Source organism: Haemaphysalis longicornis, unplaced genomic scaffold (assembly GCF_048455015.1).
Source record: "Haemaphysalis longicornis isolate Haplotype H1 unplaced genomic scaffold, Haemaphysalis longicornis Haplotype H1 scaffold_8, whole genome shotgun sequence".
Lineage (NCBI taxonomy): Eukaryota > Metazoa > Arthropoda > Arachnida > Ixodida > Ixodidae > Haemaphysalis > Haemaphysalis longicornis.
Genome location: NW_027526445.1, coordinates 128,836,544 through 128,863,464, shown reverse-complemented (window position 1 = coordinate 128,863,464; position 26,921 = coordinate 128,836,544). Strand labels below are relative to the sequence as shown.

Below are 26,921 nucleotides of genomic sequence, written 5' to 3'. Positions count from 1 at the left end.
ATTATTGAAGATGGCAGTGAGTATTAAACATGCTGTAGGTACTAAGCATCAAAAAATGTTGTATGCCAAGGGGAGTGAGTGAATTATTTAATGGAACTGAAGAAGTCAGCTCTGCACAGTGCTTGGCTTGCTACTTCAGGTGACTGGGGAGAGATAGAGTGAGTGTAACACATTGATAAATGTAGATGCAGACATTTTAGGTTGTTCGATCTGATTTATACTTGAGAGTGCACCATTGCTTGTCTTAAAAATCAAATACAATATCTACGTTATCTGCTTTCAGCACAAGTTGAGACAGCCGTGCATGGCTAGGCGCTGGCATCAAAACAAAGAACAAACCATTAACACAGCTTGGTTTGGGGCAGTATAGTTGAAAAAATATTCAATTCAATATTCAAAGCCTGTACCCCTATTTTTATTTTCCTATGTTCGAGTTCAACTTGACTACAACTTTACTGTTTAATCAAACATCCCCAATGAGCAGTCGCTGACAAAGAGAACGTTTACTTGGAGTGACTTTAATCACTTGTTGATTGAAGCGTGGTCACTCAGAGATTGAGAGCCTGTTTTGGGAAGCAACACCCATACAAGCTGGAACAGAATTCATGACATGGAGTGGCTTGCGTTATCTCATCCTGTCCTGCTTTGTCTGTGTACTGATTCTCTCTCAAGTTGGAACATACCAAAGTGCCCAAGTTCGTGCTCTTTTGAATTTAAAGTTGTTTTATGCTCAAGGCTGCAGTGGTTTCTCATCATTGATGGTTCTTTATTCGCGAACAAGCCTCTTAACCTTGCATCTCTTGGATGCGTCTCTCAACCATGGCAGCAGTGCAAAGAACAAACCTGTGTCCTTTTCAGAGTGTTCAGTAGACAGCTGATGATGCCCATAGGGGAGGTTAGTGTCTTACTGCCGTTGCTTTTGTTTTGAATGCAAGTCCTGCTATCGGGAAAGCTCCCCGAGTGTCTGAACTGTTGGGTACAACATAGAAAATTTTGATTCCTGGCTGGCAGTATGTTTGGTGAGGTGATTAACTAAACGTCTACTAAACCTCTACTAAACTAGACCTCTACTATAAGATTTGAGTGCTCGGTAGTTAATCCGAGAGGATGAAAATGAATGCCTAGACCTGCACTTAAGGGTCACTTCATGTTACAGTGTCACTTCAGTTGTTTCCGTGGCATGTTAAGCTTTTAAATTTTCTTTATTCTTTATTTTCTGTTCAACATATACCTGCGGTGCTCGAAGGTTCTAAAAAAAAGGTTCTAGAAAAAAAGACAAAACAAATTCTTATTCACAGAGGGCACTTGGGCATTTGAGAGCCAATTCCACTCAAGTATTGATTTAATTAACAAAAAAATGAATTAGTGAAGGTTCGGATATTCAGATAGGGGAAAGCGGCCAGCTCCTGATGTTAATTTTGTTGAATTGATGAGCAAAGGCTTGAATTTTTGTGGCCGCTCTGTTACAGTGTTGCCAAGTTCTTGGAAAAGTGCCAGCATCCGGATGGAGGCTTCAGTGGTAAGCTCTGGCAGTTTTCCTCGAGGGTGTCTTCATTGTCTTGCCCCGTGGTGTGATGTTCGGGGGTAACTAAAATAACTGGAAAAAAAAAAGAGAGACAAGACAGACTTGAGCACATGGCGAAACAGAGACAAGATACAGTTGAACCCCTTTATAAGAGACACGTACGGGGGAGCAGTTTCTGTCTCTTATATGCAGGGTACCATGTTTTCTCTAACTGATCAACCCATAGTTCAATGTGGGCACCGTATGACTAAAATAAGCTCAAAAGAACGCTACAGCATGTTGCAAAAGATTCATTCTAATTTATGTTTGGCCCCCAGGATTAATGAAACAGTTCTGAATCTTTGTTTGCTTCATGACTGTGTTTACACTGTTTTTTACAACCAATTCTACAAGCTTTCTCTCCCTTCACTATTTGTGGGAGATGAATCGTAGATGTTGAGTTCACATGCCTGATGAATAGCCAGAGCACACAACTTCTTCCGCTGTGTGCTCAGGCTATTCATTACGCTTGCAGGACTCAACATTTGCGATGCTTCTTGATTGGGAGTTAAGTGAGTGGGAGAGCCCGCATGTGGGGTCGCGCTCCAATGGATGGCAGTAAGCTTCAACCACTTCTGTAAGTTGCATTTCCATTGGCAGGGCTTCTCATCGTCATTTCATAGCTGCCTGAATTACTGTGTGTTTGCTGAAGTTATAATAAATAGCGACTGCAGGCGTCTGTCATCCACCTGTGTTTCCACAATGGAAGCAACTGCAATTGGTGACTGGTGGCACTGCATCTGAAGTTAAAATGTCTGTTACAAGTGAGATTATTGATTAAAGTTCCAGGATGACTTGTCCCTTATAACCAATCTTTTATATCCGATGTCTGTTATAAAAGAGGTCAATTTAATGGGAAAGATAGGGCAGCGAACCATGTGGGTGAATAGTGTCTCTTATACCCATTTGTTTCTTACATCCATGTCTCTTATAATGAGGTTCAGCTGTACATGTGAGTGGAAGATGGGTATTTGTGTTTTATCTTTTTTTGTGGTCTTGCCTTTATTTGCCAGTTGTCTTTGGATTACAGCCTCAGTGGTGTTATCGAGCATGTAGCTTTTCTTGGGGCAATCGTGCTATGAGGCAATGAGCTGATTGTCCGATGTAGCACACTTTTGAAGTGTGCCACCCATTGAAGCAGAGGTATAGGGAACGAATCTGCAAATGCATCCACCCCCTTTGATTGGCCATCGTGTATTACCTACCCAGGGCTCCAGACTATTAGCACAAGTAACATGCACTGGTTATACATTTATATGTATGTAGTGGGATTCCGCTTCTGGTAGCATGTTTATGGTGCAAATGCCTTGGGAATATCGATGGATCATTGTCTTGCATTTTTCGATATTTTCCACCTGGCATGCGTAGATGGTATTATTGCATCGCCCGAAACTGTGCGAGGCAAAATGGTCTTTGTTGTGTGGGTTGGCACTAGAGCCACTAAATGAGCTACGCTGTAGAGTAATGACACTGATGCACGGCGGCAACCATTTTGATGCCTGACGCCAGGGTGGCCAGCTTTATGCGCTCTATTGCGGCCGACATTGATGGGAAGAATTGGTCCGGGCGCCGCTTGGCAACCGTGACAGCTGCGTTTACTTTTCAAAGATTTTGGGACAGTGCGCCGGCACGACAGGGTCAGGCTTGGTTACGCTGGGGTAGCTTATTTAGTGGTTCTAGATTACACTAGAGCCACTAAACATGCTACGCTTTTCTAGTGGCTGTAGGCAATGCTAGGCCACTGTCATTCTTTCACACGGGAAGTGAAGCAGGCGCTTCCACCTCCCAGCCGGTTGAAATAACCCGGTACAGAGCAGCATGGCATCGCTACTCTGTCTGGGGCTTAAAAATTCACTCTCAACGTGTCACACAGCGGCACTGCTCTCCGAAAATCACAATTTATCGAAGAACGTGCGCACGCGGCAACACAGAGGCACCAAAATGTCATTGCCCATGGCTCTTCTGGGGTAAACAAATGTCACATGACGCGGTTCGACCAATGTCTGCTGCCGGTGGCATACAGCAATGAGCTTAGAGAGTGCCGATACTCTAAAACTGATATAGTGGCTCTAGGTTGGATGACTGCCTCACTGTGTTCCCGTTTTTTGCTTTGGTCCTTCCCCTTGAAAGGTGGCCCTGGCCAGCAAGCCCATCTAGCCCCAACTTATGCTGCCGTGAACGCCCTCTGTATACTGGGCTGTGAAGAAGCCTACAAGGTTGTCAACAGGTATGGGAGGCAACAGACATCTGGTGTGTGGGTGCTGAATTGTGTGCGCTCTGTATTGTGGGGAAAAAGACTTCACTTCATCAATTTTATTAATGTACTTCAATTTTATTACCTGCCTTCTGTGTCCAAGGGCATTACAGAGGGGTGTTGGCGGCTTTAAAGCATTATTTATTTTAAAAAAAGCAAAAAATAATGGAATGGTGAGCTCCTCGTTATGTGAAGGGGCTGGACACTGAAGATCCTAAATGGTGCGGTATCCCAGATTTCGGAAACAGCAACTGAATAGCCAACTGAGAGGTGCTGGCTAGGAACAAATCGTGAAAACATTTTTATTTTTTTTGGACAAAAGGGAGTGCTTACTTCAAGGCAGTATTCATTCTGTACCAACGTGCAAAATGGATTGATTGAGCTTTCATTATATTTGTACGTTTTAACTGTCCTGTAAGCTGTTCGCATTTTTGAAGAAGCTCTGACCGCATTGAAGAAACTTTGATCACAGACCTCAGAAAAGCGTCACTGTTGAGCCTCATCTGAAAGTTGCTGGGAAGCTGCTTTCATTTTGAATTTATTGTAAAAACAGGGGAAAACAATTGTAGGAGGGGATTTTAACTAGCGAGCCGTTTTAGCTTACAATTTGTACCTGTTGTCACTTGTGTATCCACGTAGTGTAACTAAGTCTGTAAAGTAGCAGGGCAGCTGAGTTTTACACGGACGCTTCAAGTGTCCTGTGCTGCAAATGGCCCCCTACTTAATATGTCCAAAACAATGAACGGGAACAGAAGTATATTCACTGCAGAGGCGCACGGTATTCTACTGGCTTTGAACCACATTCTTCAAAACAAAATTAAGAACTCAGTTATATACACGGACTCTCTAAGTGTCGTCTCAAGTCTTTTATCTCGGAAGGTCAGTAGAAACCCTACTTTTAATTATGTTTTAAGAGCTCTCTACTCGGCTTATGACCTGAAACTCGTTGTCACAGCCTGCTGGGTTCCTGGCCACTGCAGCATGCTGGAAATGAAGCGGCTTACCGTAGTGCTGCAGCTGCCGCCCTTCAAAGCAGCATAGACGTAAATGAGCTCCCATATCGTGATCTGAAACCCTTTGTAAAAAGGAAGCTGCGGGACCACTGGCAGCAACAATGGGACAGAGAAGGAAAGAATAAACTATACATGTCGTTAAACCCAAAATAGAAAAGCCTCCTGCTGAAAAACATGACAGATTTGTAGAGGTAGCATTATGCAGATTAAGAATTGGCCACACACACATCACACACATACCTTTTAAGAGACGCAAACAAGCCACAGTGCCATCGATGTGGGGGTCAGCTTTCTGTCCTTCATATGCTTATTGATTGTGACATGCGCAACATTGAAAGGAACTGTCATTTTAATAAAGCTTACACATACAACATTCACTTGCACCCTTCGTTATTTTTATCAAATAGTCCAATGTTCTCTTACAAAAAAGTTTTTAGTTACCCAGCAGATGTAGACTTTGGAAAATACATATCATATAGCCCATAACCTCACCTGTGTTCATTATGTGTTTTAAAACGATGGTGCAACCTCGGGCCTTACACTTTCGGTGCTTGCACCCACTGTTTTAATATGACCCTATACACCATTTCTCTTAGTATACTCACTATGCTTTAATTATGGCCTTATACACCAACCCCCTGAGTATAAAGTTTTTTAAACTAGTGCCTCCTTTACAAATCCTTCTCATCTATTTCACCATTGTCATGGCTGTCTTTGCGTTTGTCGGCCTTGCGCCATTAATCCCGAAATCATCATCAAGGCTGTAAAGTAGGCACAAGTAGTGTCCACATATTAGGCCACAGTTCTCTTCATGTGTGCTATTTCATGCACTGCAAATGTTTTCTTTTAGGTATCTTGTTCAGGTGTGGTGTTAGTGGAAACCAAGTTTTCAATTGGTTTGTGTAGGATTTATTCAAGTATTGGGGTAGATACAGCACCTTGGTAGAATGTAACATTTTGTACTTGTTTTCTCTCAAATGACGTATTTTCCTCTCAAATGTTTGCACCTAAACAAACCTCTTCTTCTTGTCACACCCTTTTGTTTCCGTTAATTAAGACATTGCGGCAGCGGAAAATGTGTGAGCTGTCACCAAGCTTGCACACCTTTCCAATCATGCGAGAAACCTTGGAAACGAGTGTGAGGAAATCCTGGGTGGAATTGCTCTCTCCATATTTCCCTTGTCAGTTTCCCAACTTTCTTTCCCCTATGCCAGGTCTCCTGTCAATTTCAAAATCTTACACTTTAGACGCACACATACTAAGGCACTTATCACCTATCACTGATCTCTGTAGTGCTGTGAGTCTTAGAAGCATTGTCACCTTGCAGATCTTGGTAGTTGGGGTAGTTGTCCAGTATTGTGAAAGAGCAGTGTTATGCTTGCAAGAGTGGCATACAAGGGCCCCTGGCTGGCATTTTCTGTGCTTTGTTGAACAGAGCTCTAGCATCTTCAGTTTTGAAAGAGGAAACTGCCAAAATGCTGTCTGGGAGGCACGAAGACAGAAGTGGAAAGGAATTGTTTCTATCTGCCATTACCATGCACTTTATAATTACTCGAGGTCTAACTATTGTTAGTTTATCGTTAGTGCTTAACTGGACCAACCTGAGTGGTTGGTTAAGTTAACAACAAAACTGGAGTTGGGAAAGAAACACCTATTTTTGTGGAAACGTGCAATGGAAACTACACAGTGATGATGGCAATTGATTGAGCAAACACCGTGCTGGTGCAAAAACTTCGAATGCTCTAAGACAGTTGTAAAAATGGCTACCTCAAGTTGACAGTGCTGACAGCTGTGTAGCGTAGCTAAGGAAAATTGCTTCCGGTGCGTGCTGTCAACGCAAAAAAAAAAAAAAGTACAGAAAAATTGGGGGAGGTTCCTTAAAACACTAAATTGGTTGCAAAAAAAAAAAAGAACCGATCATTATCGTGTCAACTTCAGCCATTTCAGTACGTTTTACTCTCTGATACCAAGGCCATATCTGCCTTTTACTTCAAATTATTACAGAAAAAAAAAATTTTCTGTATGTCCATTGTAGGCATCCTTTCTTAATAATAAGGAACAGAATGATGCGCCGTTGTTATTCTCACTGCTCTCGCGCGGCGCTGAATGGCTGAGAGACTCTGCCCTCAACGGGGCTCGAGAGCGAGCCGCAGCTCTCGCCGTGCGGGTTCGTCGTCAGTCACTTCGAAAGGGAGCAATAACTTTCATAGTACAGGGGTTTATTACACGGGCAACCACAATACAAACACTACGCAGCACTACGCCCCAGGGGCATACACCCATCAGCGTGTGCCCAGCTCGTCTACGGGCGGCAGTCAGCATACGCCAGCGTTGGCTGGCTGCGATGCTCGGTGAGGTGGGGGAAGGGGGCTCACAGTGGCTCTCGACCGGGCGGCATGGACTGTCGTCTGCTGACCATAGACGGCGCGAGCCGTCGCATCGCAGATGCGGGCAACCCACCAAAGACGTGGGATATGCCCGGAGACTCACTGGACATCCTAGATAAACGCACTGACGCAATCAATGCGTGCACAAATCAACGCGGTGGGTGCTGTGACCCACGCTTAAAGGGAACAACGGCCAATGCAGGAACGGCCAAAAGTGGCCCCAAAAGGCATTTGCATACCATGTAGCGTCACTAAATAAGCTACGCTTAAGATTACTGCCACTTCGGGCACCCAGAAGTGTCTGGGGCCATTTTGTTTCTGGCTTGCAGTGTGGCCATCTCTCCCAACGAAACCTCCGCCGGTTGTGATGGGCAGAGTGTGATCAACTGCTCTAGCGTCCGCGCAGAAGAGAGAGAGAGAGACAGGAGAGGCGCCCAGAAACAAAATGGCTGCGTCCACATGTAAACAAATATCACGTGGTGCCAACCGACCAATGAAAATCCTGGCGGCACATAACAATGAGAGAAAAGAGTGCCGATACTCTAAAAGCCTTTATTTAGTGACGCTAGTACCATGCCTATGCGATGCGTGTCCAACGGCGGTCTCGCCAGTGGTCGTTTGCACACGCCCCAGTCGCCCTGTGGGGAGAAAAGGGAGGCACGCCCTCCTCGCCCTACTAAGGAGGAGGGCGAGTAAAGAAGTTTGCGTCCCCACACCGTCTACCACAGCAGTGGTGCAAAAAGAATGGTGCCGCAATGTGAAACACAGCATGTGTATTTGTTCTATTGTGTGTTCTTTCCTTCTTTCTTTTTTTTTTTTTTTTTTTTTAAGGTCAGATGGCTGAAATAGCAGCAAACAACGGATGCCACGAGTACGTTAAAAGCATTGGCTTTGCATTACGTTACGTCAACGTGGTGAATTACTTGTCGTGGGGACACAGTAGCCATGGCGTTGTGAAGCTCTGCCCAAGGAAGGTCATTGTTGTGAAGTTCATCCCGGTCGCGGTGTCTGCTTTGCTGATAGAGGTGAAAAGTAAAAACACCCGTGTGTCAAGATTTTGACGCACATTCAAGATCCCCAGGTGGTAAAAATTAATTGAAGGTGTAGCTTCAGCCTGTTAAGCTCCACAGTCAATCAATCGATCGATCAATCAATCAATCAATCCATCAATCGATCGATCGATCAATCAATCGAGGTGAGCTTTGTGACTGCCATTGCAGTGTGTGGCTTACAATAACTTAACATTAACACTTGTCAGCCAATGTGACGTAGCCGCATCACACTGGCATGCGCTAAGGACTGTCCTTGTTTCTTGCAGGGAGACGCTGTACAGCTTCCTGAAGCGAATGAAGCAGCCCGACGGTTCTTTTATAATGCACGATGGGGGAGAATCGGATGTGAGGTAAGTACACACTCACATGTGCGTACACTCCGTCCACAAGCTGACGTAATGCATTTGAACTAATGCAGAAGGCAGCTTTTAGCGTGCGTGTTTCTCTAGAAGTGTGTGAAAAACGTGGAATTTTCCCAATTGGTATTTGCTATTTGATTTCGCAGTGAACTCGGTCCGCACCGATTTCTTTTTTCATTTCCCAAGTGCTCTAAATAAACAAATAATGGAAAAATAAGAGTTGTCTGTGCTGCAAGACAGGCTTGTCTTACAAAACTTCACAGTGTGTGAGGTAGACTGTGTCAGAATATTGACTCATGAAGGAATCTTTTGGAGTATAGTAGGAAACGAACGTTGATAACAACTACGCGTGCTAGAAATGTTAAATGCTTGTTTGAAATTTGAAAGCTGTGCTACTCTGAGTGGCCATCGTGTGTCGTCAGTATGTTTCGTGTAGTAGATGGTGCAGGAGATATTTAGGGGATGACACTCAGTACTTGTTGGGGCACAACATAAAGTTCTCTGGCACTTTTGGGCCACACTGGTGATGCACTGGTGGTACACTGGTGGTACACTAATGCCATCCATCTTGAGAATAGAGAATTCCATGGGGGTGTCTTCTGTCTTTGGCTGAAACCCGAGATTGTCCCTTGAACAGTAGCATTAAACGAAATTCTTCGGGCAAAGTGAATGACCGCTGAAAGCGCTTAGCAGGAATTCCTGCTCAAGAACCAATATACATAACTTGAAAAAGAATCGTTGGTCATTACAAGATTCTATTTACTTTGTTTGTGGGCCATGAGAACTTGCTTGGGAGGGGGTTTCCAACTGTGTTTATCTAAATACAGTTGCGAAACATAACAGCAACAGTATAATTAGAGCTGAAAACGGAAAGACAAGGGTCAAAAGCAAACAGTAGACTGGCAAGTGTGTGTTAGTTCCTTGTCTTTTTAATGCGTAATTGTAGGTGTGCTGTCTAAGCATTAACTGGCTCAAATAGCACACTTTAGGTGTAACATATGACATTGGAGGAAGTTTAACAGTTGCCCTCACACGAGCTTATAGCAACTGGCACGCTGATGCTATTTACAATTGCATACTGCAGCTCTTTGAGCCATTATATATTGAAGACGACCTGTCCAAAACTTCAACATGGAGTTCTCCAACACTATTTATTTTGCTTTTAAGATTTCGTTCATATGCATGATTTTTATCAAAACATTTTGAGCCATAAAGATATTGGTGATAAGGAATACTATTTTCTTCCACATGAAAATTAGGCAAAACTGTTTTTTTCTTTTCGGAAACTTTTTTTTCTGTTCGGAAAAAAAGTACCCCTTAAAAAACCGGATTTCTGCCTGGTTTGCAACTTCGAAAAATATTTTCTGCCCGATTTTATGAAATTGTAAAACATAGAAATGGAGATCTTTCATTTTGAGACTTTTCAGTATGCCTAGTACAGCTGAGTGCTGTTGTTTTTAACGTTTTTCTTTTCTCTGTTCCAAGGGCCTCATGCACATCTCAAAGTTATCGGTTGGCGATGACTGACCATACACCATGCACTGTTGGCCACTTGAGCAAAAACAAAAAAACAAATTTGGAACCTTTCATTTGGCATTGTTTTGCAGCTGTTTGAAGAGTTTACAGCTTGGTAACGGAACTTGTTCATGACGCTGTATTAACAAGTTATGGCTACTAAAAGGGCCATGAAGGCCAAATACACTTTTGTCCAGTTTGAAATTACTAGCCTTTAGTAACTCACTCAGCTACATTGCAGCCACGGAAGGTGCTTTTTAACCAGAAAAAATGCAAGAAATATTGAAAAACTTTTGAATTTTGCGCTACAGTGATGTATATGGGTAGGAGTGACATAATGTGCTCCTAACGCTAGAAACATTTTGATCAGTTTTTTAAAACTGCACGTTAGCATTCAAGTGATGCAATCAAGTGGAACTAAAGGCACCACTGCAGTCGCTCGGTCGTGTTTCTTGGCAGTGGCTTTGGTTGGCGCTGTGATGTCTGACAAATTGCTGGCAAGTGGCGGGCGAGCCACCGCTGCATAATATTTTCATCAATATCTCAATTATTTGTTTGAACTTTGCGATAAAGTTTGTATCGTATCATTGCTATTGGGTCAGAGCACTTTTTTTTTACTGAACCAAACTACGGTAGAATCTAGATGAATGGAAATCGCTTAAACGGAATTGCCGCTTAACTCTCTCGTTACCGCGGGAAAATTGACTGATTTTTAGGGGTCCAAGAAAACAATTTTTTTCTACTAAAAATATTGGTTAGGCACTAATTACAGGAACACAAAGTGCAGAATATTTAACGGCCTTTCCAATAACACCAGTTTTTTAAATGTTTTTCATATATCATATTTGCGAAAAAAAGATCAAAATCAAAATTTTTGTCAAAATGTCGAAAAAAAATGATAAAAAATGAGTTGTGTATATAACCAGCCACCGGAAGTTGAAAAAAATTAGAATATACTTTTTGTAGGGAAACATTTAAAAAAAACGCTCTAGAAAACAATATTGAAGTGCGCGGAACAGTTTTTCAGGTTTAAAAAAAATGTTAGCACGCGTGGTGCTCGTGTCATACGGCGAAGCCCAATCTCCAATTAAAAATGTGCAATTTCGGGTGGTTCCATGGAAGAAATCTAACGGTTTCACATTATCAGAGGCACCAATTTTCCCCCACATAATGCAAAAACATCCAATGACTGACTTTGCGCTGACAGCCAGCACAATATTTGGGACAAGCATGCGATGCGGAAAAACATTAAGTTGAAAACGGAACTCCGTGGTTGATGCTTGTTGACGTTCACAGTCAGTTATCTCTCAAAACATAAAGTTGAGCTGACTCGCAATTTCTGACTCGCAATTGTAGCCTTGCTTGCAGGAATGAGGTGCGATGCGCTAGAATCTTGCCCTGCAAACTGGCCGAGTAGCAGTTGCGCGATGAAAAAGATCAGCACAACGAGCCTCCTCTATTGCAGCGCCACGTAACATTTTTGAAATGAAACACTACAAAAACTTATCCAAGGCTCCGTCCGAATAGACAGTTCAACTAAGCAGCAACTTTAGACCCCCGGAGATGCCCTTGTATGGAAATGAAACTGGAAGGTGAACAGCTGGCAGTGTGTAAGTCCGGTTTGAAGCGCTGTCCTCGTTGGAACAGATATCTGGCGACTGGGTGTTATCTTTCGACTTGCATCTGAAGTTCTTATCGCAGAAATCGGGTTAGGGTTCAGTGAAATCAAGAGCAGCATGCTTGGCTCTAGGATCAGTTGCAGATGCTCAAGGCGCCATTGCAGGTAGCCTTAAAGCTGGGTAACTGCGTAGTAGCGCTAAATATGAATTTCGCGATGCAGAAATGAAACCGAAACTGTTGTAAACTGTTTGCGAATGGTTTTGGGGTAAGTAGAACTACCACAGAACTTAGAACAACGTGCGCAAAGGCAATAAAACTGCCTTAAATCATAAAGTAGCTTTGCAAACAGGCACTGCTTGACATTTTCAGCCAGTTTCTGTTATTATTACTGTCAGAGTGCAAACCTTACGATTGAACATCGTTTGCTGGTTCACCATTCATGCCCTGATAACAAAAAAACCAAACGCTGATGCAGAGTAATTATGAGTGGCACGCATTCTTCTTTCATAGCAGTGACGCGCGATGGCCACGCCCCTTTTCCACACCCAGGTGATTAAAACGCAGGTCAAAAATAATGTTTTTGTTGCAAAAATGAAAACAAAGCTGATTTTGAAAGGCCATTTCCTGATCTAACTCCAAACAGCTTTACTTGTTCGAGCAACGCCTGGAATGTATGAAAAGGCGCTCCCATAGTATCGTTCTAGTTGAACGATTTTGAATAGGCATGGTAACGAAAGAGTTAAACAGAACAGTAGCCTGTAAGTTGGTTGGTTTTGTATTCAGATAACGTTAAAAAACACTCTGTAATCAGAACTAAAATTGCCGCGTCACCGTGTAAACGGAACTGAAAATGGAACTGCTTGTCAGACCCATTGCCATGTGCATCAGCTGCTGAAGATCCTGATCCTGAATATGCAGTTGCAAGGGCTCAAACAAATTGAGGCATTTTTTATACAAGTGCTCAGTGTATTATTGTTGCCAAATGAACTCTTCGCGAATGCTGTGTCTAAACCTCTTGTAGTTTTCTTGCTTTCTGAAAAACTATCAGCTACGTTCACCTTCTAGTGCTTAAGGTTCCATGAAATAATATTAAGAGAGTGCACGCACATAAATTTGCACTATTGCACATATCTCGCAGTATACGGGACTCCTGTTAAATGGCACTAATTTTTTCGGTCCCTCGAAGTTCCGTTTATCGAGAGTCTACTGTTGTATTTTGTCTTCCTGCTCCCTTTAATGGCTGCCTGTTGTCATTGCAGGGGTGCCTACTGCGCCTTGTCGGTTGCCAAACTGACCAATGTCTTCACGCCGTCCTTATTTGAGGGCACCGCAAAGTGGGTTGTCAAGTAAGTGCTCCATCAAAGCAAATTGGACGTGAAATGGCTGGGCCAGTGCACAGCTCATTTTGGTCCCAGTTATTTATTTACGTATTACTATTTCTCGAAACTGGCACCGAGAACACTTGGCTGTTGTTTGAGTGGCTCTCGTAACAGTGCGACAGTGGTCGTAATCAAACCAATGAAAATGCCTGTCTTCTCAGAGGAGCGTTCAAGGTTAAAATGAGCTCAATTAATTCTGGTCTGGTCGCTTTCATTGCACAAAGAAAGAGCGGAACTCGTGGGTACTTACATTGTGAAACTTCATGGTAAAAAATTTACGATCCCTTCCTAAAGAAGTTGGGAGAAGTGTGAAAGTTTTCTCACATCAAAAGTGCGTCAAAAACCTTTGTTAAAAGTGTGTCCTATTGACCTTCAAATACCCAAATTGCAAAAAAAGAACGAACCCATGTGTGACGTGACGATTTTTCGCGTACCAAGTAAACGCATCTACGAACGATCTAAATGTATACTGATATGTGGTTTATGTGATGAAGGTATGCTATTGTACTCCTTCATGATCAATGCGTGTATTTTCTTTTCTTGAACCGTTCCTTTGCGATTTTCCAGTAACAGTTTTGGCACAATGCAAGCCCGGTTGAATGATTGCACCGTATGTCCAGCGGTCTTATGAGAGCTTTTCGGTCAACCAACCGGTCTGTGGGGAAGTGCATTAATTTTTTTGGCAGGACACCACCGGTCCCACTAAGAAAGCTGTCACTTTAAAAACCCAGCTGGGTTTTACCACGTTTGATGCATGATTACAATGTCCGCACAGCATTGCGAGCCATTGTACTTACTGTTCAGTCTTGGCCACTCCACCAAGTACAGCGCAAAGCCCTTGGCAAGTCCTGATATGGGGCAGGAAGCGGGTAATTCGAAATCCACAGCTTCGAACATTGATCTTTCAGTGAAGTTGGCGGTGTTTCTTGTCAAACGAAAATGTGGTGAGATGTGACAGGGGTAGCTTCTAAATGTGTGCAAATATTCGAAACTTTCAATTGTTGAAACACGCAGTGCACTACTCAATTTGGCTTTCAATCGAACAGCACAATTAGCAAAATTTGATTATTATTTTTTCGAAGTATCTTCGAGTTCAAAAATGCAAATGGGCGGTGGTTACGGTAAACGTGGATGTGCGGAATGTTTTATTTGCAGTGAATTAGAACTGCTCATTTGGCACCAGATGTATCGCACTTTGAGGGCCTGTTATTGACCGCAACAAACTTGCCTCGGCTTCCTCTGTTTGCAATGACACGATTTCCCGCAATGCTTTAGTGACATGCGTGCTGAAAGGCAAGAAGAAGGTGCTCAAACTCCCCTAGTCGCACAATCTAGATAGGAAAGCCCAGCTGCATACTGAGATAGTCGCATGCCCCTGGTTTTATGATCAAATGATATGAAACGTTGACCTTGTTTTTAACCCCTTTTGTTTCTTCTTATTTATGGGAAAAATTATATCCTTTGTACTGCTGGACGCTGAAATAAAGCTTTCTTGACGAGAAGCTTTCTTGACAAGGGGAAAGGGTCACTTTTTCACGTTGTATTTGTGCGCCTTGCTGGCAATCTTTATGAGAGTTGGCCAGCCTTTGCGTCTTCCGCCAGTCTCTCCGACTCCTCCCCGAGAGAACTTGCACTTACGTTTTGACATCCGGTAGAGTTTGGTCGTACTAGTACGATCGGTACAACACCAGTGCTGCCTGTGCACCGCACAGTGTGTGGTAAGCCTCCCCCACCCTACCCTCTTTTTTTTTTTTTTGAAGCAGAAGCGTTCCTAGTGGGACCGCTGGCATCCTGTCAAAAAAACTAATGCATTTCCCCATTGACTGGTTGCTTGACCGAGAAGTTCTGATAAGATGCCTGCATGACACACGGCACATGCGTGAAACCGGGCTTCCATTGCGTCAAAAGTGTTACTTAAAAATAAGAAAGAGGAACGGTTCTAGATAAGACAGCACACGCATTGGTCATGATGAAGTAGTACAATAGTATACCTTTACAGTAAAACCTTATTACAAGAGACACTGTTACAAGAGGCACTTGGTTATAAGAGACATTTTAATGGAGTCCGCTTGGCTGGTTTTCCTATGTTCGCCATGTTAGCAACATTGCACATAAGAGACCTTGGTTACTAGAGACACATATCCCGAGTCCCTTGAGTGTCTCTTGTAACGAGGTTTTGCTGTATTGCATAAACCACGTATCAGTATGCAACTAGATCGCTCGCAGCTACATTTAAAACTTAGTGCGCAAAAAATCGTCGCATGGGTTCTTCGTTCTTCATTTGTGATTTGGGTGTTTGAACGTTCGACGATCGATTGGGTGCACTACCAGTGAAGGTTGAACGCACTTTTGGCGAAGGTTTTTGACGCAGTGTTGTATGTGCGAAAGCTTTCACTCTTCTCTGATCTTTTTTTAGGATGGGGTGGTAAAGTCTTTATTCCCGCACCCTTAGTTGTTATGTTCTCCCCGTGCAAACTAGTGGGACCCTGCTTGGGTGAGGCAAAAATGGGCTCCAAAATGGTTCGGGCATAAATGCATCTTGTCTGCATTGCCCAAGCAGGAAACAACAAGCTACTAAAGAGCAGTGCACAAGAGTTTTCAGCATAATCGAGAATTTGGCTCGTACCACAAAGGTGGTTCAGTGACTAAGGTGTTGTGCTGCTCAGTCCGCTCAAGCCGCTTTTCCGATGGAGGTGAAAAGCGAAAATTCCCGTGTGTGCACGAGATTTCGGCGCACGTTAAAGATCCCCTGCAGGTGGTCAAAATTAATCCGGAGCCCTCCACTACGGTGTGCCTCATCACCTGCGTTGTGTCGGCACGTTGAACCCTATGATCAATCATCAGCGTTGGCACATTAAATGAAAAAAATGAATGTTCCACCTGATGGGAATTTGTTGTGTTCTGGCATAGTGTTCCCTATATTTCTTGTGGTTTATTTTTTTCTTCGTGGTATTCATACCATGTGTACTGTTTTGCCCTCTTCGCAGGTGCCAAACTTACGAAGGCGGTTTTGGAGGTGTTCCGGGCATGGAGGCCCACGGCGGCTACACCTTTTGTGGTTTTGCGGCTCTCGTGTTTCTCGACAGTGAGACGACCTGCAACCTCAGGAAGTTACTGGTCAGTGTCTGTCTTGCGCTTAACAGGCTTTGATTTTTTCTTTGCTTACCTCATATTTCATTGTTTGACTGCTTTGTTGCTGTTACTAACTACTGTTGTCCCAGCATTAGAGGCTGGTCTGAGGCGCTTTGGTCTGAATTAAGAATGTGGAACTAAATGCACACCACTCTGCCTGGAATTTGGCGACGGTCTGCAGGGTGTCTGGCAACGGGGAAAACTGGGAATTCTCAGGGAAATGTTATCTACCAGGAAATATCAGGGAATCGCCAGGGAATGCTGTCAAAAAGCAGTCAGGGAAAATGACTCAAAGGTGTCGTAGAGTAAAAAATGAATAAATTCTGCAAAGACTGGAGCGTTCGAGAAGCTTCCATTAATGGTGTTTGTGTTTGGATGGGGTGGTGCGAATTTTCATATTTTCGTCAGGAAATCTGCCATGTAAGTTCTAATCCTTTTGCTCTCGCCTTTCATAAAGTTCTAGAACACCTTTGTACCGAATTTATACCTCGTAGCATCAATTGTTTTACAGTTATTTTTCTTTTATCATTGCAACAAAACAAACCTACCTAACTTCAGCGACAAGGTGGCGATACTCGCATTGGCACGTTGCTGTTTCCGATAGTTGCTGTTTCCGATAGTTTGACAAGTTATTAAATCAGCTCGCTAGGTGCATTTTTGGTAAAGTTACAGGCAAAAGCCGAAATGTAAACAGTCACCGTATGTTCGAGAAGCTTTCATTCGTGGCGAACATGCTTAAAGCTTTCAAATGCAAAAGATTGTTTAAAGCTTTGAAATGCCATTGAAATTGTAGTGGAGCACGGTGGATTCTGAATGTCATTCAAAGTCCCGCATTTGAGTTAAAAACGACACTCCGTTTGAATTGCATTCGTACGCCAGTGTAGCCCCCGCTCATTCAAACTATTTCAGAAATTGTGATGCCATGAAGTAAAGAAGTAAGACTGGTAACTGCAGTAAATAAAAATAGAGTGTAACAGACGAAACTCCTGGAACCTACCGCCGGTGCGCAGTGGCCTCTAGAGGCACTGCTCACTGTAGAAGTCCCACTCAGAAATTTTTATTGCAAAATAAAACCCCCATACCGTGCCCAAACTACGCACCTTTAGCTTATAGTGCACACTGTAGTTCGGGTGGTTGGCTTGAGTGGTTAGCGGCTCACCTGCGAACTTTGGCTGGTGTTTCGAGATCTTGAACGGATACTGCACTGGCTATTTCCCCCTTTGTTCAGCTGCTGTTGGATTTCATCAGAGTTTCACAGGCATCGACGCTTTTCTTGCCATGACTATCGATGATTTTTTATTGTGGAGCACTTAAGTGTCTGCTACTGTGGTTTGGCGGTGGCGCCAGCATCGTAACTGAGTGAAAGAAGGGAACACCAAAGACAGAAGGAAAACGGAGGAGAACAGTGTGAGGGGGAGGGCGGTATGCCGAGGTGGCACGAGGCGCTCTCCGGCAGCGACGCGCTTAAAGATAACCGAGAGAATGAAGAGGCCACCTACCGTATTTACTCGCGTAATCCTCGCACTCGCGTTACCCTCGCACCCCTAATGTGAGCCACCAAAACTTGAATTTTTTGGTTCCTCGCATAATCCTCGCACCCCCAACTTTGCAGCGGCGAAAGTTGCCTGCTCGCGAAACCAGCATGGTGCACGCGCGCTCCAACGCGCGCCCTCCCCCGCCGCCTCTCCGTTCGGCGGAGAGCGCTGTGTATCCAAGGCCATCCAGGCGCCCTAACAACCTGCATGGCTACCCCCTAACAGGCATGGAGGAAAGAAACATTTTTCTTCCTCCATGCTAACAGGCGCCCTAACACGCTACTCACACTGTCCTTGAGCCGGTTTCGCGTGCGCGCAACTAGACGGCGTTCGCGCAGCCCGCTGTCGTGTCGTCGTGTCGCCGTTGTGTCCCGTCGTTGAGCAGCAGCAGTCAGTGAGTCACTCGCGTCAGTGGTGGATAGCTCGCTGCCATTTTGAGAACTTTTTGATCTCTTTGTTTTGTGCTTGGTGCCGCTTCGCCATTGGGAAGAACACCAGCTACACTGCCGCTTTCAAATTGAAAGCGATGGAGTACGCCATCGAATACGGCAACCGCGCCGCAGGCAGGCACTTCGGCGTCACCGACTTCAACGTGCATTACTGGAGTAGGGCACGCACATGACGACGAGGAGATAGGGCGCGCGCCAGAAACCAAAGGCGGCAATTTCATGATCGCTGATCGACGGGAGACTGTTTACGTTGTAAATAATACAATAAAAAGAAATAGCTGCTGTTGGCAACACTGAGCTTACATATACAAAAAATGACCGCTACATTTAGCGGGACTGGAAGAAGGCAAATTGGCAACACAACACTGTGCACCGGATTATTTTTTTTCCTGCATAATTCTCGCACCCCTATCTTCGCATTGACTTTTCCGAAAAAAAAGTGCAAGGATTATGCGAGTAAATACGGTAATATGAGCCCGCAGGAAAGCGGAGGATGAAAGCATGGGGAAAGTGGGGTGGGGAGGGCTGTATGCCGAGGCCGCGCTGCAGGAGACCAGCATGCGCTGCGTGCTGCACGTACATCGGTCCTTCGGCGTCCTGCTCATTGCATGGCACGTCTGAACCACGCGACACCTAAGTGGGAGGTTCAAACACGGTTTACAACAACATGCTGGTCAACACTGATCACGCGATTACTTTCCCAGACGCAGCAGCTATGCGCCGTGACCGAGAAGACTGCAGTTCATGCTGAGCACAAATTTCGCATTAGGGAGTATAGTAATCGTCAGCCGTTTTTATTTCTTTGCAAAAAAAAAAGAAGCAAAAAACACCATATTTTTCAAGGAGTGTCGAATTTCTTCTCCTGCAGGGGCCTTAAATGTAGTGCTGATGTTCGCTCACAGCATCCCTCATATGCTTAGATCGTTCAGCAATCCTGGTTTTCACGCTGGCTTTGCTGATGCTGGCAGGCTCATCGCTGAAATTGCGCCTGCCCCCTAAGCGTGGCATGGACCACAACCATGAGAATGCCAGCAGCTTTTTCCTTGCTCAGCATGCTGGCTCACAGTTCAATATGGGTGACTGAGCTGCCTTTGGCAGAACCGGGGATGAAATGACACGATGGCTTCGAGAGGACTGAGAGGGCTGCCTAATGCAGAGTCATTCCGGGGTTTTTCTTCTCCTGTTTGACCCGACCCTTTTTGCTTTTTCATGCAGCAGCGGAGTGGCTGCTGTTTAAGAATTTGATATGCATGTGTGTGTGTGTGTGCCTCTGTGTGCCACGAATGACGAGCATGACAATTGTCCCACTCTTTATTTCATTCTTCGCGTGTGGGACAAATAGAGGAGGACATTTCTGTGCTAAAGGACTTTACTACTTCCTAGACCCCGTCTATGTCATCACCATCACAATCTGCTGCTTACGTTGGCGATAAGTAAAATATGACAAGCGGTATCATTACCCCATACCTTGACGTGACACCGAGGGCAACCGTAAAGTTGGTTTCAAATGAAAGTCTGACCTTCCCACGGTCATTTTAGCGTTGGTTCAGTGCCGAAAGATGCCTTAAAATTAATTACTGAGAAATCACTGATCAAATGCTGATCAAACGTGATATAAACAGCAACTGCAGTTGCTGTTCGTGTCGCCATAAGCCGGAAGCAATTGGCAACGGTACTGTATACTAGCAGTATAGAAGCAATTGAATACAAAGCTACCATGTACCGAGCGGTTTGGTCAGTTTTGGTCAAATTGGTAATGCTTTCTCATGTCCTTTGCAGCTCCGGACCACTAAACGATATGTTTCTTTGTGGGACCTTTGATCAGTATGAACACTTTGTTGAAGGAAAACATATTGTCCTTTTGAGGCCCCTCGAATGTTGGCGTTGAACCAACCGCCCACGCGTAGCTTGCATGCTTCCTCAAAAAGCGGTACCGCCGCCCCCAGCACCATCCAGTGGCAGCCAGGAAAGATGTCGTGCATACCGGAGAATTTTAACACTTCCAGTGCAAGCTGTGCAGTATAGCCAGTGGTGGAGCACCTGTCCTCACATTCTCGCTATTTTCTGCCTTACTTTGAAAAAAATCTACGCGTAAAAATGGTATATTCGTGGTCTCGGTGAGCTAATCTATTCATCTAGAACAACGTGTATTTTGGTTTCAGTGTTCCTTTAAGAAATTCTGTACCGAGTGACCAGGCTCAGCAAATCAGCTAAGAGCAGGTTGAGGGCCATTGGGGGCAGCGACGGTGTGATGTAGCGGAATGAAAACTGGAGCCTCCATCTCTGTCCCTTTGAGAGGAACAACAAGAGTGAATGAATGCACCCATTGCCCTATTCCACTGTTCTCTCCTGTTCCTCTGGAAGGTGAAGAAATCAACCGCTGTGAATCCCTCTCCCCCTCTCCCACAGCGGTGGCTGGTGAACCGCCAGATGCGCTTCGAGGGTGGCTTCCAGGGGCGCACCAACAAGCTGGTGGACGGCTGCTACTCCTTCTGGCAGGGCGGGGCCTTCCCGCTCCTGCACAAGGTGCTCTTTGCCCTGCAGGGCGGGCGCGAATCGCTCAGCATGGAGCGCTGGCTCTTCGACCAGCTGGCCCTCCAGGAGTACGTGCTGCTCTGCTGCCAGGAACCCCAGGGGGGACTCGTCGACAAGCCCGGCAAGTGAGTGCGCTGCTGGAGCGTTGGCCTTGGGCATTCTGCACCTATGAAAAGGGGACACAAAGACAAGGTACAAGCTTGGTTCGTTGAAAAGAATGGTGCGTCTCGATCGCAGGGATACCAGTTATTGCAAACTCTAAACAAACAAGAGGCATATTGTCACGAAGCCAAAGACGGCGCAGTTGTCTTCGAAGATAACAAGTTTATTTCAGCGAACTTGTGCTCCCCTAACAACTCAAAGAATACACAGGCGGCGAAGCAGCAGTCAACAAAGTGACGTGCATAGGCGAGCGTCGGCGATTTGAATGCTGCGGCGTCGGCTCCACAGGAATTTATCTTTGTTTCTGGAACCGTCGAATTACAGTGTAGACCATTTATAACGTAACCGCTTATAGTGCGGGACCGGATATAACGCTGGTTTTTGCGACCACCGGTTTGCCTCCCATAGAACTCAATGCATAAGCATACCGCTTAAGATGCGGTTGGCCGAAGCACAATACCGTTTATAGTGCGGTTTTTCGGCGGGTCTGCTGATCGACCGGCGCAGCTGAGGCATCGTTTTAGGGTAGCAAAAGAAAAAAGAAAGGATGAAATCGGCCATCTGACGCAGCGTGCACCCCTTGCCCTCCTCTAACGTAGACACCCAAAGAAAAAAAAAATAGGCACCCTTTAGTTCGCGCGTACCTGATAACCACAACTGACCTTGCTTGATACACCTCGGAAGATAGCGACAGACTCCTCACCGCGCGCGGCAAGTTGATTTTATTAGTCGTGAACCGCATGGCCCGTTTTCGCGCACGAATCGTGCACATCGGCGTTGCGCGTCAGTTTTTTTTTTTTTTTTTTTTTTTTTTTTTCGTGCTCGTATCGACGATTCCGCGCTCGCGGTGGCTTCTTCGCGTGGCAGTGGGAGGAGCCTGACGACTTGCACCAATGTGAAGACGCGTACCTAATGGCGGGAGATTCGAAGCGCTCCGAGCCGGCAAGCCGCGCCAGAGATGTTTAGGCTTACCACCGCGTTATTTTTTGATGGGCGCTTTCACAAGCAGCGTGGATGGCAGTTTATATTCCACTTTTCGCCCACATTATTAGCTCTTTTCTTGCATGAGCATCTTCTCTTGCGCCCCGTGCGGCATTTCAGTGAGCGGTTAGAAGCGGTCGCTGGAACTTACTGGAACTGCCTGCACCGCTTCACGGCCAGTGCCGACGCCATGTTGCCGCCTCTTACCGCGCCGCCCACACCACGCCAGTTGTATCCGCGCTGGCGTGCACTGCACGTTTTCGCGATACCAAATCTACCACGCGGTTCACGCTTTAGAACGTTGTTGCAGATAAGCCACCGCTCTTTCCCTTTCCGAACATTCGGGCCGCGCGAAGCCGAAGATTTCCTCCACCAGTACGTTGCACTGATAAGCAGCCGCCTTCAGCATTGTGAACACAAGGTGGGGCAAAAAAAAAAAAACCCGCTTGCGTTCTTATCACGTCTTGCGGCATCTGTTCATAGACGCTAAAAACGCAGCCATGGTCTTTCAAAACAAACACAACGGAAGTTAAAGCCGCGCTCGCCGTTTGTGAGACTGCGCTTTTGCCCTGCAGCAGCGGCTGATGTTAAAAATAATACGAAATATAGACCGCGCCTTCGTTTTTAAGTGCTGTGCGTTTGAGTGATGATAAATACAGGTTGACTTGAGAGATAGGTGGCGATGGGGTTGAATTCGCGCCTGTTTTGGTTATAGTGTGGTACCGCTTATAATGCGGTTTTTTGCGGCTCCCGCGACATACGTTATAAGCGGTCTACACTGTACATCCAGAACAAAGATTTTTCTAGGCTGTTCACGTTAGTTCGGAACGCTCTCCCTATCAGAAGAGATAACACATGTGGCAAAGAAAGAAAGAACGCAACACGCGCTTTCCTTGGCACACAGATAACAGAGATAACACCGATAACACAGACCAGCGCAGCCGGGCGGTAAAAGCAAAACATAAATAAACAAACGCAATTCATGGTTCGCAGCAATATTAAAAGAAATTAAAGTACCGTAATTACCCGGTTCTAACCGCACCTTTTTTCCGAAAAAATAGGCCGAAAAATCGCATGCGCGTTAGAATCGGATACGAAACCGAAACTGCCGAAACAGCAAAAATTTCGTACAACCCATCACCATCGCCATCACAAGATGGCGTCAAAGCGTTTAGCAACATGGAGGAAGACTTCCTCCATGTTTAGTAACATTTTTTCGAACGCATTAAGCATAAGCGCCTACGATTTTCTATCGGCGTTCACACAAATCGTCAAATCGTTTCACTTGCGCTCTTAATAACAGCAATGGCAGCAGCGGCTCTCACGCGTTCAAAACGAGCGGTCTGCTGAAGCGTGCGGCTCTGGAGAAGCTCGCAAGATGGGCGTGCGAGGCGTAGGCCACGATCCCATCGACCATGGTTGAACGTTCGTTCAGAAGTGTGGCATCGCGAACGCTCTTGGCGGCACCGAGGACGAGAAGCTGTGGTCAGCGGAAAGCGACGAGGAGTGAGATGAGTGAGATTACTTCGGGAAATAAATCGCGCATTTCTCCCGCATTCGTTTGTCTGGGTCATAAAGTTCCGTGCGCGTTACAATCGGAGGTGCAAGTTTTTTTGGGTTTTTTTTGCCAGTAAAATCGGGGGCGCATTAGAATCGGGTAAGTACGGTAGTTGCACTCAGTGTGAAAGCTGTCCGAAAGTGCGGAGCCCTCCGAGAGGGGCACTGGTGCCCTCTCTTGACAACTTTCAGTATCAGCCTCTCTTGACTAGTTTAAGGGTCAGACTGGCATTAATACTGAAAGTAGTCGAGAGAGAATGCCGCAGCCCCTAAAAAGGCCTATAATGAGACTCTGAATTGAGTTCTCATTAATTTTGGGTAATTAACGGGGCTTGTAGATTCATTGCGAGTTTGGTTCGTTGAAGGAAATGCTCTGTCCCGATGACAGTCGTGCCATCTTTATCGCAAGCTTCAAGCAAGTGGTCCAGATACATTAAGGGAAAGAGATGAGGCACGAGTGGGACTCTGTCGTTATGCTCTTGTTTTAAAAGGGCCACGAAGACAGAAGACCAATGTTGCCACAAGCATCAAACTAATAATCGAGGTGTTAAAGAAAGCATATGAAGCAGCGGCGACTCTCCTGTCATTTTGTGGCAATTTTTCTGGGATGACGTCGCAGAGTTTCGTTTGCGAGATTAACGGCCGCCAAGCTAAGCCACCACCGAGAAACACAACTGGGTTACTATAGTGGGGCGTGTGGTTTCCTTTGATCGTTTCTATTGAATGCTAATGTGCATTTGACGCATAGATAACTTTTTTTAGGGCTGTCTCATTCTACGTTTTTCCTGTGCATATTACACCACTGACATGAAATTTGGAAGTTGTTTCACAATTGTTGTGTGTTTTCACTTACAAAAGCGGCTTTCGTGGCGGGAATCGAGCCTAGTGAGTTACCAAAAACTAGGTTCTTTCAATTTCAACGAAACGGTATTTTGTCTCTTGTAAGAGGGTCTCTTCTAACGAGGTTTTACTGTAGCTTCAAGCATGCCCCTCGATGGCGCCATGTGTCGCTTGGCTGTGCTTACTAGGGAACGCCTAGTCAGGCTAATCATCAGGCTACACGTCCAGGCTGATCCATAGCCTGCCACCAAGCTACGCCACGTAGCCCGAGTGTAGGTTTGGCAGGTACAATCCCCAATTTGAAGCTAATCGTTTTTCTCTTGCGGCCAGCCAGCCATACACTTTTGCCTCAAAAAAGCGGGAGGGAGTCATTGCCCCACTTTCAAAGCGGAAGCTTTCTTAGTGGGACTGATGGTGTCATGTCGAAAGAACTAATGCATTTCCCCGTACACCGGTTGGTCGACCAAAAAGCTCTGATGAGATCTCTGCATGACACATGGCGCGTGCGTGAAACAACCGGGCTTCCTCTATGTGAAAACCATTACTCAAAAATCGTGAGAAAGAAATGCTTCTAGGTAAGACAACTCTTGCATCGATCATGAAAAAAGGAGTGCAATAGTACACCTTGATCTCATAAGTCACGTATTATTATGCATTTAGATCGTCCGGAGATGCACTTACTTCGTGCGTGAAAAATCGTCAATGCATGGGTTCGTTCTTCGCTTGCAATTTGTGTCCTTGAAGGTTTGACGATCTATTGGATGCACTTTTAGCTTTCGCGCTTCTCTCAATTTTCTTTACGAAGGGATGCTGAAGCTTTTGTGCTTGTTTGTTTTCTTTACTGTCTAGCCTAATTAAACACTGTCTTGATAGAAATCGGTGAGTTTGTTATTCCGACGTGGTTGTTTATAAGTTTATGAGGGTGCCTCTGAACTGGTCTCTCCCCCTTTTTTTTGTGTGTGTGCTAAACGAGCTTGACTGCTCTCATGACTATAAACCCTGCGCATTTTTCTAGCCTCGGTCAGAGTTTAGAATTACGTGTTTTGGCTCTCACTCTCGCCCGCCCCACTTTGCCAATGCTGCCGCCTGGAAACGAAGGCCGAGGGACTACTACCACACCTGCTACCTGCTGAGCGGGCTCAGCGTCGCGCAGCACTTCGGCGGAGGAATCCTGGGCACAACGTGCATCCTCGGGGACCCCAAGAACGAACTCGTGAGTTCCCCTCACGTCTCCCCCCACTCTTCGTTTTTTTTTTAATCCCTCTCGCTTTGTTGTGTACTCATTTTTGAAAACTTAGAGCGTGTCCTTGCCTGCTTCATGCATATTGCAACTAAACATTTTTCGAGAGCGAGTCTTCTGGGTATTGTCCTTTTGTCTCCTGCGTTTCTCATTCCTTCGCGGCCTTTTAGTACAGAGGGCAACACCTTTGTCTATAACGCAGGTTTTGTACTTGAAGCCTTATATTGCCTCAGCTGAAAAACATTTGAAGAAAACTGTTGTGTCATTCTGAAGTGTTGACCATATAATTTTGGCCTCAACGTTTTTTGTGACAAGTTTGAGTCCGCAGTTTTGCGTTGTAACTAATTGCAGTTGAACTCAGTGTTATAGACAAGGGTGTTGCGCACCGTACCATTGCTGCGCTGCTTTGGTATTGCGTGTGCATTCCCTTAGTTCGTTATATGGAGGTTTAAGGGGGGACATCTTAAAACAATTTATTTTAATGTTTAAAAGTAAACACTGTGAAACTTCTCAGTCTCGCTGCTTTTTCCCCACCGACTTCAAATGTGGCATTATTTTTATGTCAGTCAATTAGTTACCAAGATAGAGATAATTAGTCATTTTTGGAGGAACTATAGACAAAACAGTGTCAGCCATAAAACTGCGATCTTCATATCCAATGAACCCTGGTGAATGCAATAAGAGAATCTTTTTTGATGCACCACTTGGAACTAATTTGACAGCTCATTAAACTTTGGTGTTTGCTATGGGCATTCAAAATGGTTCCTTGCCACTGATGCCACCAAAGTTGAACTAAAATTAGTTCCAAGCAGCGCGTCAAAAAACCCCTTCTCTTGTTGCATTCCGCGGGGTTCAATAGTATCGGAAAATATAAAGATCACAGTTTTATGGCTAACACTGTCTTGTCTATTGTTCTTCCAACAATGACTAATTATCTCTAATTAGCTTGGGAAGTAATTGACTTACTAAAAAAATAATGACATTTTTGAAATCAGTGGGAACAAAAAAGCGATAAGATTGACAAGTTTCACAGAGTTTACTTAAAAATTAAAGAAAGCTGTTTTAAGAGCAGTTAACACGATGCTCGCTCCTACTGTGCTTCTATTTTGAAAAGCAGTTTCGTTGACAACTGTTTCGCAAACACTTTGCACCTTCCCTTTTGCTCATGCATCTCTCTGTAAACCACCATAGTGTTTGGTGTACAGTTAAGCCTCGATATAACAAAGTCGTACTTGTGGGCGAAAATTTCGTTAAATCGAGAATTTCGTAAAATCGAGGTTTCGATTTTACAGTTAATTTAACTAGTTATTGAGGTTTCAAAACCTTACGCATCGCTCAGAAACAACT

General features: G+C 45.0%; 1 protein-coding gene across 2 annotated transcripts in view; it reads left to right on the top strand.

Moving 5' to 3' along the window:
• The window catches only part of Fntb (Farnesyl transferase beta subunit), a 45,201-nt gene that overhangs the window by 10,219 nt on the left and 8,061 nt on the right, over positions 1-26,921 (top strand). For both annotated transcript variants that reach the window (XM_077681704.1, XM_077681705.1), the window contains 7 exons: positions 1,470-1,519; positions 3,695-3,791; positions 8,537-8,620; positions 13,024-13,110; positions 16,131-16,260; positions 20,669-20,919; positions 25,433-25,547. In XM_077681704.1, coding sequence (XP_077537830.1) covers positions 1,470-1,519; positions 3,695-3,791; positions 8,537-8,620; positions 13,024-13,110; positions 16,131-16,260; positions 20,669-20,919; positions 25,433-25,547 — 814 coding nt within the window. The remainder of the gene's footprint in view (positions 1-1,469; positions 1,520-3,694; positions 3,792-8,536; positions 8,621-13,023; positions 13,111-16,130; positions 16,261-20,668; positions 20,920-25,432; positions 25,548-26,921) is intronic.